This window comes from Diceros bicornis, chromosome 5, assembly GCF_020826845.1.
Source record: "Diceros bicornis minor isolate mBicDic1 chromosome 5, mDicBic1.mat.cur, whole genome shotgun sequence".
In the NCBI taxonomy this organism is placed as follows: domain Eukaryota; kingdom Metazoa; phylum Chordata; class Mammalia; order Perissodactyla; family Rhinocerotidae; genus Diceros; species Diceros bicornis.
Genome location: NC_080744.1, coordinates 74,669,213 through 74,684,728, shown reverse-complemented (window position 1 = coordinate 74,684,728; position 15,516 = coordinate 74,669,213). Strand labels below are relative to the sequence as shown.

The 15,516-nt window shown below is 40.9% G+C and overlaps 1 protein-coding gene across 2 annotated transcripts in view; it reads right to left on the bottom strand.

Moving 5' to 3' along the window:
- Positions 1–3,141: 3,141 nt before the first annotated feature.
- The window catches only part of GABRB3 (gamma-aminobutyric acid type A receptor subunit beta3), a 201,221-nt gene continuing 188,846 nt past the window's right edge, over positions 3,142–15,516 (bottom strand). For both annotated transcript variants that reach the window (XM_058542249.1, XM_058542248.1), the window contains 2 exons: positions 13,175–13,419; positions 3,142–4,523 (listed from right to left, as the gene is read on the bottom strand). In XM_058542249.1, coding sequence (XP_058398232.1) covers positions 4,182–4,523; positions 13,175–13,419 — 587 coding nt within the window. In that variant the 3' untranslated portion in view covers positions 3,142–4,181. The remainder of the gene's footprint in view (positions 4,524–13,174; positions 13,420–15,516) is intronic.

Genomic DNA, 15,516 nt, shown 5'->3' with positions numbered 1-15,516 from the left:
AATTTTGCTGTTGTTTTCATGTCAAATAATACCAAAAAATTACATCAATGTGCTTAAGCAAAATTGGGTTTTAATTTATCTTTACAATGAAATGAAATCAACATGGGATTTGATCATGATAGCAGTCGCCTATTCCTACTAGAATAATCCTGTACTTACCTTGAACACACTCAGTGACTTGTGAAGTAGAAATATGAGACAAGAATGACAAAACATGTTTATGGGGCTCACCCTAGGGAGAGGCATGGTATGGGAGCCACTCTCTGGGAGGTCGCTGTTTACCCAGGTGCTGGGAATTGAGTATTTCAGGAAAACATGGCACCTTTCAATGCAGTAGAAGAGGTAATCGATCCAAGGCACACTAGCTAGTGTCCTGGGAAAATTTAATCCACCTGAGCAACTCTTTGCCCCACGGTTCAATGTTACCCTGACACATGCTTCAGATAAGATGAGAGCCAGAGTCAACTCCATGAGTAACAAAATATTTCACCAATTGATCAGTTTTGCTTACATAAAAATGGCCAGAAATATGAACTGGTTTTCAGGTGGAGAGTTAAAGTAAGAGTTATGGGATGGTTTATAATTCCACGCCAGGAGATTCAAAGTTGGACACATTTCTCTTTTTTTAGAACACACCATTGTGGGACAAACACCAATGGGATTACCTACTAGATGCTGAAAATGAACACCTACAGCTGTAATGTGCCTGTCCCCTTAAAACCAGTCCCAAACGTGCCTGGCATCACCTCTGAGACGATCTCCTTGGTGAAAACGTTAATTCCCTAGCTGGATAGAGTAGAAGTAACTTTGATGTGAATGACGTAACATGTCAAAAGTTCTGGGTGCTGGCATTGAAAACATGTGATACTGCAGATGTACACGTAGTTTTCAAACCTAACAGGAATATTATCATGATGTACTTTTGAGTTTATTTAAGATTCAGGGGGAAATGAATGTTTCGTGGTATAGACACTGAAACCCCTCTACAGTCCTGAGGTTGGTGAACAAGAATAACACTTGTAAAGATTACTCAAGTCTTATCAGTCTCTCTCTGTAGGGATTTATGTAGTAGGGCTCTTGAATTGTCTCAAGTATATCTGAATATGGGCAATAACAAACTGTCATAACAAGAGTCTTTTGTACATTTTGAGCCCCTGTGAAGCATTTTGCAAAGACAGGACTACATAGAAAATTAACTTTTTATTATGTTCAGTTGTTGTGAAAGAAATATCATTATATTCCAAATTCAACTTTTCTCTCCTTACTCAAGAGGTCTGGACGTGGTAACAGCCACCTCACTTTAATGTCAGAGGTCCAGGTTGGGAATTCATCAATATGGCTCGCTCACAGGCTCCAGTAACTACTGTGGAGTAAGAGAGGTTATTGTAATGGAACAGAGAACCAAATGCAACTCTCTTCTGTCAGCACAGAGCTCTGCTTCTCAATATTTCTCACAACTTTTAAAAATGGAGAAGCTATAAAATAACTTTATTAGAAGAAAAGTAATTTTCTTCTGAAATGGTGTAAAGCAAACACATACCCAAGGATCTTAAAAAGTTTTGTTTTTTTTTTTTTACACAATATATGTATGTATTTGTGTGTGTGTGTATGTGTGTGTAGTTACAAACACTATTTATAGTATAGCTATTATGTTAACTTCATCGCAGTGTCTACAAAGTTGTGGATCCCAGTCTTGGTGCCAAATGCATATAAAAAGCTCAAAAGCTATTATGACTATACCATGCAAATTTATATCCAGAAAACCTTGGGAAGTAGACTGCAGCTCTTCTGAGCCCCATGGGGTCTCTGCCTTTGATAGGTGGGTACCTCAACTATGCTTCAAAAACTTTTCGAATCACTTTTCTCCCAGAAAGAATTAATGTCACACTTCTGAACAGTATAAATTGTACACTTAAATTGACCACTGACTGCTTTTGTCCACGTTAATTTGCATTTTGGGGTCCCTCTTCTGCATGTGGAGCTCACTCCTTGAATCACTGGATACAGAAAAAGATACCTGAAGTATTGAAAGGGATAAGGTTTTCACAATTGTCTTTTTTTCTTTAACACGTTAACAATGATAAGGCCACTTACAAGGTTTTTCCCAATCTGTTTAACTTTTAGGATCCCCCATTGTTACCCATGAAGAAAACTGTCAGAGAAAAGCCAAAGGCCAAGAAATCACTGGCAAGTCTCCAGGTAAAAATAAAACCAGAGAGCAGCAGTTGGGAGAAGACACTGAAAAAAGATAGGAATGAAGGAGCGGAAAGGGCATATAAATTGGTCATTGCTTCTAAAGTGAGACTTTTTGGATGGGTTTGAACTGTTACAGAGTCCCACAAATTAAAAGTTGTTATGGCTGCCAAAGAAAAATCAAGTAGTGGTCAGCTCATGGTGACAGCCCACACCACACACATCCTCAGGGAAGGTGGTGCCTCTGTCTACGTGGAGAAAACTGGTGCCAGCCATTAGAGTACTGGATGAGACTCTGGTCATTGGTTTCAGATAGAACAGAGAGGGTGAGGCATATGTGGCATTTTGTGATAAAGTATTAATTTAGCAGTTCTTTCCTGAATAGTTTGCTTTTTTTCTCCAAATGCTTAACTTCACTGTGACTCTGTTTGCACAACTGTAGTCATTTCAGTTTATGGATGCCTGTGATAGAAATATTGTTTACAAAAAATATATCATCTCTTTTTTTTTTTCTTTAGAAAGATCTCATCTAAATAGTAAGTTAAGGTTGCGTCTATGAAACCGGTGCACCTTGTCTTGTTTCTACGAGCTTTAAAAAGTCCAAATACTGATGAAGCTGTGGATCAGAAGGAACCAAAAGTGACTGTGTTTGTTGTCAGGTTGCTCTCCTTTGCCACAAGAGAACGGTCATGGGTCACTGGGTGATGCGTGGTGTGTACTGGTCATGTTCCTGCAGCGTCCTAGTTAGACTAGGAGTAGTTGGATGTGCTTATGAAATATGTCAGATACAGAAATAAAGGCATGAGGATGTTTCTTGGTTTCTGAAATTGAACAGAAGTGTTTTAGCTTCAATCTTAATTCTAGATAACAGAAAGTAGTCACATCACAGAAAGAAAAATATGACATTGCATGCTGCTATGAGAGCAAGCATAAGAAACAAAATCTTGGTAAATATACATATATATGCATATTATGCAAATATATTTTATATTAACATACAATGTTATAAGAGTGATTAATAACATAAAGACAAGGGGGAAAATCATCTTAGATGGTTTTACCTTAGAGTAACAAATAACCTGAGACGTCTATGCTTTCTGTTAGATATCAGGCCCAGAAATCCATAAGAAATGTGGAGCACATTTTCAGAGATTGAAATGTCAACTAAACATTGCCAGAACGTGCCACTGTGTTCCCACATGACAGGTAAGCTGGATCCACTCCAAATGAACAAAAAATACACTGTACATCAGAGTACTTACAATGAGATGCCATCCATTCCCGATGGGTTTTCAAAAGATGGACGTTCAGACATCAACGTGGGATCTATCTTTTTTTAAGACAACAGGTGAGCACGCACCAGTGGCTCACGTCATCCACTAAACCAGTACAGAAAAAGTATGCTCGATGAAAGCAAACCCCATCGCCACAAAGCCGAAAAGCCTTCGCTTAATAAACTGAAAGAGAGGATATGAAGTGTATGACTTGTTTTAAACTAGCAATACCATTGTATGAGTTTTTGAAGATTAACTAAGAGTTTCTTTCTGATTTTTAAACTAAAATATCTAACTCATGATAATAAAAGACACATTTTGGGGATGATATTGTGTTTCACACCCTCATTCTCAAGGCATAATATTTAGACGATGCTTGTCCCTTTCAATTAAAAAGAAAAAACTATGACTTTCTTTAATACGCATCCTGTGTTAAATTGTCCATAGCTGCAAAATGTATATATGTATGTGTATTTGTTTTACATACACATGGGCCCTTACACCTGTGTGTATAAACATATACACATACATCCTCATATACACGTGTATTTTATATATATGCTGAGAAAGTTCACATATATATACAATTGCGTATGTATATATGTGTGTGTCTGTGTGTGTGTGTCTGTGTGTGTACAGGTATAAAAACTTGACAGGCAGAGTAATATTTCACTCAGTGTTAAATGAAGTCTTTGAAAAATCAAGTACAGTCACTCAGTTAACATAATACAGCCAGTAAACTAAGTTGAAAAGAGAAAAAGTGAATGGAAACACGATCCTGGACCATCTGTCTATGGCATTCACATCGGTTAGATCAGGGATTTTAATTTTGAGCTGCGAAGACCTCCTCCGTAGATGGGTCTTCTTGTGCGGGATGCTTCTGTCCCCCATGTGTCGCCCATGCCCTTCCCTAGGCATGCTCTGTTTCCTGTACTGGATTCCTGAGTTGTCAAAGGATATTGCTGAATTCCTGGTGTCACCAACACTGCCTGCGACCTCATTCATTTCATTGTGAACCTCCAGCGATGTTAACAGAATATTTCCATGAGCATCCACCTAATCGGAAGAAAATGGACATCGTTAGACAGCTAGCATACTAATAAATCTAATTTCCATATGCAAACCTAGCACAGACTTATGTCATGCAATCACATCACATATGAGAAATTGCACATCTGTCAAACCCAGCACTCTGTTTTAGCAGAAAATGTTATTTTGGAGACTTAACCGTACTTTAGAAATTTTATTTCCTTGATTTAAAAATTCTCACATAGGAGATTAGGTAAAATAAGGGGGGCTTTTTCAAATTGAAATTTCACATTATGGATACAAGTCCTTACTGAAGACAAAATTAAAGTACAAATACCTTTCAAGATGTAAAATAACTAGGTATTATACCCATTTTTCACAACTAGGCACTGGATAGAAACTATACCCTCCCATTCTTTTCTGGAAGTCAGCTTGTCCCTTTTTCTGATGGTACAAAATATCCAAATTACCATGGAGAAAAAAGCGAATACTCCTGTGATGGACACTGCTGATGGCTTTGGTGGGGCAGATTCAGACCCCTGCCTAAGTACGATCTCCTTGCCTGATGCTGGTCCCGGCAGGAGGCCTCCTTCTCAAGAGCCGTGTTTAAGATAGACTAAAGTCCCCTCCCACATTGGAGCCAAACTTTAAAATGACATTTTATTCTGTGCTAAATACATGTTTGGACCTGTCATGATGCTGACAATGGTCTATTTGTGTATTTGTTGGTCAGCCACGCAACTTTGATGGAGCATACCTGAGGCTAGGGGGCCCCAGTGGAGTCCTTCCTAATGTGTCTGTAATCTCTCCTCCATGAGCAGTACCAGTCCCTCTCAGGGCCTCAGGGTCCATTCCACAGACCCCTGGGCACTCACTTTTCTCCAGCATGCCCTACATTCCCCCATCTATCTCCTTTCCTTTGCCTGCAGGGCCATCTTCCTTGTCCTATTTTTGCCTGTGAAAGACTACACCTTTTCCAGAAGTAGATTGTCTATGGCTTCTTCCATGAGGCTTTCACAAAATTAGTTATTTTGTGGAGGAATAATTTATCAATATATTAATTTGCATCTTCCCATCTTCTGTATACTCCTTAATTTCATTAAAGGTATTAAGCTAGATGTGAAGGAGCGGAGGTGGGGAGAGAGGACTCCTGTCTATGAGGAGGGGCCTGTGCCAATCTCTGAGCAGTGCCAGGACCACAGGTGGGATGGCCCAGGGCTACACACAACCAAGGGCTACTCAGGCTCTTGCACAAAGGCACCAAAAAAGATTCTGAGGTGCCTACCCCCTGGTTTGGGAATGCCATTCAATTATGCTTGGGGAAGGACAGGTATAGTCATTAGGATGTCAACCCTCATTCCCGGGACCTATGAGTATGTTACCTTACATGCAAAAGGGACTTTGTAAATGTAATTAAGGTTATGGACCTTAAAATAGGGAGATTATCCTGGATTATCTGGGTGGGCCCAATCTAATCACATGAGCCCTTAAAAGTAGAGAATTTTCTCCAGCTGGAAGCAGAAGAGAAAGTCAGAGAGATTTGGCAGAAGGTGAAAGCAGAGGGATTTGAAGTGTGAGAAGACTGGATTTACCATTGATAGAGGGGACCACAGGGAAAGCATAAGAAGAAATGGGGCAGCCTCAAGGAGCAAAGACTGGTCTGGCTGACAGTCAGCAAGGCAACGGGGAATCTCAGTCCTACAACCACAAGGAACTACGTTTGTTCAACAACCTGAATGAGTCTGGGGGCAGGCCTCCAGAAGGGAACACAGCCCTAGCAACACCTGGATTTCAGCCTCCTGAGACTCCCAGCAGAAAACCCAGCCGAGCCCCACTGTGCCCAGACTTCTGTCCAACACAATTGTGAGATAATAATCAGGTGTTATTTGAAGTGGCTGCAATTGTGGTAATTTGTTATGGCAGCAATCAAAACTACTACAGGAGGGAAGAGGAAAGATTTCAGAGAGGAAATGTATTTGAGTTGGGCCTCAAAGAAAGAGTAGAAATTTATCAGGCAAAAAGCAGGAAAAACATGACAGGCAAAGCCTTGAAGAGTCCTGAGGTGTTTTGAGAGAGGCAAACTGGTTGAGTGCGACTTAAGTCCCGGAGAGAATGGATTCATACACACAGTTCTTGGCACATGCTAAGTTCAAGATAGATGAGACAACTTTCATTCATATCACTGTCATTATCATCTTCCTATCATCTTATCATTATGAGAAAGTATACCTGGTGATGAATGGGAAAGCAGATTAGAGTCAAGCCATTAAGAGTTTCTGTATGTCACGTGAAGGAATTTCAACTTTACCCTTTAGGTAGTGAAAAGTAAAAGTGATTTCTAGGAAGCAAAGTGACATATTTCTGAAGTATCCTCAACCTGCAGGATAAGGAGTAAAGATGGACTTGAGAGGAGAAAGTGAAGAGAGGGACCCTAGTGGGAGTGCACTGCACTGGTTTCTGTTTCCTTTAGAGCAGTCTAGAAGAGAAATGCCAGGAGGTTATGAGCAACTGCTCCCCTCCAGCCACTGTTGCAAGTGCCAATATTTCCTCCAGGTCTCCCCAGACGTGTGTTTCTGCAGCAGCGATGTTTGCCATCTCCCCATCATCTCTGCATCCCCGCAATTAAGAGGGCGAGAAAGGAGTGGAGAGAGTTACTCATCACCCTGCTCCTACCTGGCCTCCTGGCCCTTCCTGTGCTCCCTGCAGAAATACACTGCCGACACGGTGTGCGGCAGCAGCTAGCATGCCCTGCACTGAGTTGTGCTCCGTTTTCCTAAATGATGAGTGAGGAATGCCACAGTGGAGACAGACCATGAAGGTCTATGTCTCCTTAGCATGGAAGACAGCCAGCTTAGGGGTGCAGGGAGATGCAAATGGACCAAGATAACACCATATGTAATGGGGAGAAGGCTTTTCATGGAGACCCGTTCTTGGGGAAAGGGGCAGGGCACTGACAGAAGAACATTAGAGTTTTGTTATTTTTTTATCCAGTGGAGGGAAAAATTCTAATGAGGCTTGTATCTTGAAAGTACCAGGAATGTTAGACCTTTGTAAGAGTTTGGAACTTGTGTTCTATAGGTGTTCTTTTTGTTATCTTTCCCTGAAATGATTGGCAGCAATGATTAGCAGCAAAACTCTTACAACAAAAAGGTCTGTTGCCTGTCTTCAGGATCAGCGAAGCAGCCAGCGGTTTGGGAGACTGAGTCTCTCACTGTAGGAAGAAGATGTGAGAGGAGAAGCCCGATAGCTAAATTAAGGTGTGGCTGAAACAGGAGGAGACAGCAAAGTAAAGACCAGCAAAGGAGCGGGCAGTAGCATGGCTTCTGTGCAGCCGACCCAGTAGCTGTGGGAGTGCTGGGGCCACCGGAAGTAGTCACTTTCCCTAAAAAGGGGGTGATCTGAACCTACTTCAGAAGCTGTGGGCAGCTAGCTCCTAAGGCAGCAAGGAGGCGAGTGTGATGGGGTCAGCTGAGCTGGCCTTTACACAAGGGAAAAAAGAAAGTAAGATTATAGAGGAGAGAACCCTCTTACTAGTCTTTATCTCTCTGCAGTACCTTCCATCATGCTTTATGCCACACAGGAGTGAAGCGACTGGTGAGCGACCAATAGACGGGACTGCAGGGAAAGCATAAAAGCTCACACGAGGCATCCTTCCCTGGGGAGGGAGTCAACCAGGGTGATCACATTAATTCAGTTTATTTTAGCACTGCAATGTATATGTGTGATACCCCACCAAACATCTGATTTTGAATCATGACACAAAACATATTACGTTATCACTTAAAGAGATTTTATAAATTAGATCCTTTATCAAATTAGCTCAATTAGATTTTATTTAAATGTCTAACATTTTAAACAGATCTACTTAAATGGTAAGCTAATGTGTTTAAAACAAAATTTATTTAAAGTTGAGTCAGAGAAATAACCAAAGGTGGAAGACGCTTGTTTTTTTTTTAAGTAGTAATGTCGATTTTATCTTTTCAATAATAAGTGATTTATTACACATTAATTAGAAACTCAAAAGACTGAAATTGTTTTCCTGAAGGTAGAAAAAACAGAAAACATCATTTAGCTCCAAAAAAAATTTTCTCTACACTCTATGTAATGTTTCAAACACAACAAAACCATGATATGAAAAGCCCAGTCGTCCACTTAGGAAGGTGGGATGCCTCAGTGGAAACATGCACACGAAGGATCTGGATCCTTCCCCAGGATTGTTCATGCAAAATACTACTGTACACCTGCTCCACACCGTGCCCTGTGCAAGGTGCGGGACCGCACAGATGAATAAGAGAAGGTCCTTGCCCTCAAGGGGTCTAGCAGGTCAGAGCTTCAAATAATCAGCAAATTTTTAAAAATACTTCATACTGCCCTTAAAAACACATTTTTAAATACATGCTGACAATACCATTTCTTTTCTAGTTATCAAAAATGTCATAGGAAAAGCTCCTTTTATCAAAATCTAGGGGATTATGATGAACAACTTTGTAGAACAAAATACCAAATAAAGAAATGTCTTTTGTTAAAGGAAGGGAGGGTTTTGTGACATGTTTATTCAGATGATCTTCAATGGTTCTAATGACTCTGAGTTTCACTTGGCTTTAAAAAGATTTATTTTTGAATCTCTTCCCACTAGGAAAGTGAAAAAACACACCACATCAGTGGAACCAAACTGATGACAAATACCACTCATTCACGGACACACATTCCTTGAGCATTTACCACGTCCGAGCCATGGTGTGCATATTTTGGTAGATGCAAAGAATCAGATGCTGTCTAGTAAAGAAGGCACAGTGACCACTGAAATGTGACATGCCATCTCACAAGCACAGAGAATGTGCCATGGAAGTTGGAAGAACAGGGACAAGACCAACCGCTTGAAGTGGGGAGTGACAGAGGCAGGACAAAAACAAGTAGTAGAAAAAATCAGGAACAATGTCATGGAGAAGAGCATCTGGCTTAGGTCTTGAAGGAGGGGAAGATGTGGATGAAGAAGAAAGAGATTCTGGGAAGAGAGAATCGAAGGCAGAGATAATAAAGTATAACGGTGATTTCGGGAAGCCCCCAGGGAGGGTGAAGAAAACACAAGAAATAAGGTCAACTGAATACTGAGTTGATTTTTCAAGATTTAATGTCAAATTTGTATGAATCAATATCTTGTCTTCCCCAGTCCCTTGTGCCCAGTTTTGTGCTTTTGGGAAAGGACTTCAGGAGGATGGGGATCTAAGTTTGTCCCTTGAACTCTAGTGAAGGAAACCTACCCTGAGGGAAGCTGAATCCAATATTGTCAAAGATTTACAAAATTGGAGTGCTCTTGGGTGCTTTGGACACTACGGCTACCTTGCAGCTGTTTTAGAACACAGCTCATGTGACATAGGTCTCAGGACAAATACAATGTTCCACTATTCCTATTTCAGACTGAGTAACAGTTGTTATGGAAAGAATGATGTTGAAAGCAGCTTGAATATATATTGAATTAGTAAGACCTTAGTGTAAATTAGTTTGGCTGCTTTTGACTTATAGTTTTACATTTGCGTAGTTTTCAGTTAAACGTGAAACAATGTGTAGAAAATTTACACCAAAATTACTAGGAGATATTTTTTCCTAAAAGAATTAAAGGGTTATTAAAATGTGTTAAATCTTAGAAACCAAATATTTTAAATAAATATTTCCAGAAGAGATGCTTATCTTTTCCTATCATCTAGAATTTAAATCTTAAAACAGATGGAAGTGACTGTGGGTGAAACACAAGGCTGAAATGCCCTGTATAGAATGACAGATGATGACTTGCAATTTTTAAAGCGTTTCATGAATACTCCTTATTTTGAGGAGTTTGTCTCATATCTACTATAATTAGAATCACTGATTTCAAAGTAGTTTTTCTTCCTGCTCTATAACCTGGACAGGCACAAACATTCAAGGATAAAAAACATTTTATGCAGAATATATCACAAAGGGATTTTCGTTTTTTCCAAGAATCTGTCATCCGATTGGCACGTTGTTGATATCTCATTCTCTGCTTAACTTCAAACTTCTAAATAAGTAAAATATTCTAACTTTAGAAAAATAAGAAAGTATTTGTCATGTGAGGAAGGAAATCTTGCTCTTTAGTAAGAGGAATGATGTCAAGCCTGCAGCTCTGATTCCTTGGCAAGAATTATGACTTTCTGCCATTTCACCAAATTCAAATACCAACTGGTAAACTTGCAAAATATCACAAGGCTTGTAACCATAATACAAACCTTGCATGGCAACCAAAGACTAACTCTTGGGTATAGAAACAACTCAGGAACAAACAGAGGTTAAGCACAAATAAATTAAGGTCAAGCTTTGCACTGTACCACTTGTCTGGCAAAAAACTAAGTGACTATGTGAACATTTCAAGCCTCATGAATCAACCACTAAGTTAAAATACTGTACAATCACTAAACATAAGGAAAATCTACTCATGGTTTTGCAGTAGGGTCAATAACGTCAGAGTCCCAAAGGCAGTTGCTGGTGGCACAGATCCCTCTTTGGTGGCCTGCAGAGTCCCTGAGGGCACCACCCTGACATCCCTTACAGGACTCAGGAAGGTGGTCTCAGGAAAGACAATGACAGCACACTCCTTGCTGTCAGCCCAGAGTCTCTCAGTCCAGGGAAAGCTGCATGCAGCCCTCCAGCCTCAGGGCTCATCTATAACAAAGAGGGGGCTCCCCGAGGCCATTATTGGCGGCACTGCTAAACAATCCCAAGAGATATCACTGAAAATGAATGAATGAACAATTATAATTACAAAGCACTCTTGAAGCTGTTGGCCAGTTCATAGTGCCACTGTTTTGCATAAAATTTGTGATTCTTTCCTCACTGTCCTTTAATTCATCCGTATCACCTGATGTGAACTTTTTGAGAGGTTCATTTCAACTTTAAAATTATCACTACATTCTTAGGTATAGTCAGCAACAATTTTTAATGCTATCTTTAAGCGCATCAAATATGCATTTAAAACTAGTATACATGCATTTGTATGTTGACTTCAAACGGAAAGAGCTGACCTACAATTACAGATTTTTAAAAATACAAACATAACGGCTTTAACAAAACTGCTGGGAATGCAGAAACAAACTTTCAGAAAAACAAACAATAAAAACGAACACGTGAATATTCCTTTGCATCTTATTTATAATATATTATTTCTACATTCTGCTGATTTTCTCTGTGGTTGTTACAGGTTTGAGGTTTTGTTTTTAGGTATTTTTGTAGTACAATTTGACTGTTCTAAGGAGTCTCATTTAGAAGAAAGGAAACAAATTTCTAACCGGCTTAAAATTATGAGGGAATTTGGAAAAACAGCATTGTATGTGTATGTGTGTTTGGGTATGTCTATGTGATGGAAACAATAATGATGTGATGAATTCTAGTTTCCTTGGAAACAGCATGATCAAAGCACATTGTGTATTCATAGCAGGATGCAGACCTATTTGGAAACATAACAGTATGGTACTAAGTATATTTTCAAGTAAGAAATTCAGGATAATTTTGCCCATGAAAGCCTGATTTTATTCATAGATCCTGGGTTTCTTTGACCAAACCTATTTATGTTTTGCTGAAAGGATGGGAGCCATTTACAGTCATTTAACTGCCTCCATTCATTCATGAACGCTTATAGATCTATTCTGGGCCACCGGTGGGCCACGGACACAACAATATTCCCAGGAGCTGCTGCATTCCTGTGTGAGGAACAGATTCGCGGTGCATGGGAAAGAGCAACACAATTTCACGGGCTTGAGAAATAAGTAAGTTTAGCAAGAAGAATTAAGAAATTAAAAAATGGAGGAAGAAGTCCAGCATGTAAACAGGTGGAAATATATTTTGGAGAACCTGATGGGATACAAGAGGTGGAAAGATAAAGACAAAAAATTATATAGAAACTCTAATGTGCTTTCATCAAAATATTGTTTATAATCGCAATAACATATTGCTTGTATTAAAAAATAAGCTGAAATAACATCTAATTGCAAAGTTACCTTGTAATTGGAAGTATGTAAGAGCATGCCGAGTTGGGCTAGAGGGGATGGACCTAATTTATGCTCTCTCCCCCAGTGTGCAGCCCGGGGGCTTCTTAAAGCAGCACCCTCCTTGGCCACTGTTATTCAGGTCTGCCCAGCCCTGGCTTTTTGCGGAACACACCTGGCAGGGGCCAGAGTCATGGAAAATCTACAAGAGCCCCAAGCCAGAGCAGTGCTCCTGCCTTGCACTAAGGACCTTGATCCAGGAGACTACACCGGCTGGAGGGTGAAGGAGAGAGGCATGTGCCCACACTGCAAAGAACAACGTCATGCTGGATGATCAAATTTGTAATTTTACCAATAAATGAATATTGCAACATTTTGGAAAAATACTTTCACCTGTGAAGTTTGGGCCCCACACCCCAGAGTTTCATTCATTCTGGTATCTACGTGTTCTGCTTTTTCCATAGGAAACTGGGAAGCTTTTGGCTTCTCCAGCTTCTGCACTGATTTTGGTATCACATAAAACTCCGTGACTTGCACGAGGAAACGTTTCAGGTTCTGATCAACCAGCCCAAAAAACTCCTACTCAAAGGTCATGCAAGTAACTGTAGTGACTGATGAGCTGCAGGGGACAAGATGGAGTCCATGAAAAGCATGAGTAGGTCGTCAAGATGGTGGAGGGCCTACCCGGTTACTTTCGCTCTTTGAACGGTCATTCTTGGCCTTGGCTGTCTTTTCCGCAAGCTTCTTCTGCCTTTGAGGGCCTCTTCCAAAGAAAATGTAGTTGACAAAGGCATACTCCAGAAGGGCCAGAAACACAAAGACAAAGCAGCCCATGAGGTACATGTCAATGGCTTTGACGTAGGGGATTTTGGGCAACGTCTCCCGAAGGTGCGTGTTGATAGTCGTCATCGTCAGCACGGTCGTGATCCCTACAAAAGAAACGGAAGGGTGAGCTCTGCTGCTCTGCTCCCTACTTGTCACTTTCCTTTTGCACTTCCTCAGACAGCTTGAAATAGTTGGAGACAGTAGATAGAATATTATTGAGCATTTGGAATGTAATAGAGCATAAAATGTGTCATTTGGGCAGCAGGTCATGCCTCAGGTCAGGAAGCTGACATCTCTACTCCTGGGCAGACACCACCCTGCTGCCCATGGCCCACAGAGAGAACGGAATTGAGAGCGGATGGAGGGATGTGAAGGGCGGCAAAGGAGAATGTGCTCTTTATGAAAGTTGAAAGAAAGGAAAATAAACCCAGAATTTATCATAAAACACTAAGTGTCTGAATGAGAAGCTTCCGGGAAGAAGAATGAATCTATGAAGAACCTAAGAATCTAAGAGGAAGGTCATCTATGGCTGTAGAGGCAAGGCCATTAGTGAGGGCTCACTGAGCCTACCTGTCAGAAGCACACAATTCTTACTACAGTACTTTACGAAGCAAGGGGAACGAGGCAATGAATTTTAAAACTATTAAGGATGTGATCCAGTCCTGAGCTCAAAGAGAAGGAACAGTTGAGTGAAGCTCCTGAGGGGAGATTATCTCACAGAGTGATTTCCCTCCTCAACTAAGAGAGTCTACATGAGCTGCTCAGGATATGTTTGCTAAAGTCAAGGGCTAATGATTTTATTCAAAGTATAGAATCTCACCATACTCTGGGGCAACTGACCAGATCCTCTTTTTTTTTTTTTTTTTTTTTGATGTCATTCTGTTGAACTCTTTAGATAGTATTGTGTGAATAATCTCATTTTTTTCCCCTAATGGAGCTAATTTAGTCTCTAAAAACATGTAAGGACCATATTTTGCAATTATCCCATAGCAATGGGCCTGGTTCTTGCTGTACAAAGATTCTGTATTGGATGATTTGAAGCCATAGAGAGCAGGGTACACGTTGGCTAGTGACATGACCAGAGCTTGTTGAAGTGAGTGAAGCCACACGTGCAGGAAAGGCATGGATTGCTCACTTCTTGGTGGGATAGTAACTACTGCAGCTGACTTGCTCTCTTGGAGACAGTACTTATGAAATATTAAGAAGTCTCAAGAAAGCAAGGCAACTCCAAAGGGTCAGCTCTTTTCTACCCATGCAACTGGTGCCTCTGAATGCGATCATTCCTGTGTCTTCCAGGACCCAAAGGAGAGAAATGTTTCCTCCTCATTGCTACATCAGGCCTTCCCTGAAAATGGAGACTTTTGGAGGGGAGAGCCTTAGTCATAGTCCTTCAGCCACAGTAACCTGAAAAACAAATGATGTCACTGAGGGCAGGAAGCGGTGCAGGCCCCAGAGGTCAGCCCTCCTAGGATATAGGACAGAGCCTAGACCACCCCTACACATGATCCCACCAGAGGCGCTTCTCTGATCCCCCTAGACCCCCCACCCAACTCTCCAGTGGAGAGTGTGGATTTGGCAAGCATCTCAGTTTGATGCCCTCCAGATTCCCACCCCATCCTTGGAGGCACACATCCTCATCCACTGTGTCCCACAGAGAGACCTCCAGAGCACAGAGCTCCACCCGCTCACGATCACCTGGAGAGCAGGGAAGAGAGCCCAGTCTTCTGTCACTAACACATGCTCTCCCTCCACCCAGCTCTGAATTGCTGTTAAAAGTAGAGGAGGGAACTGAAGAATGGGGAAACTATTTTTAGGTATAACTGCAAACCACGACTGCTTATGGAATATACGGAAATCAAAGATGTCAGAATATTTTAAGCTTCCCCTTTAACGTAAAATTCATGTGCACCTGGGGACTTTTTAAATTTGAAAATGGCAATGGGATAATTACAGTTTACAAATAAATGTGAAATCACCATGCAGATGCTACAAAATTAGGTGTTCTCACCATCATTCAAAAATTTTCTAACGTTGTTTCCACAACTTATTTTTTTTCCTTCCAAATGGGTTTGAGTGCTCTGCTTTAGTCATTGCTTTGGCTCTCCAGTTGACTTTTTGGGTGGACATGGACAACGCAGGTAGATGTCCCCAGGAAACGGGCTAAAAGAACACAGGGGTAGGGACAGCAGCACGTGTCACAG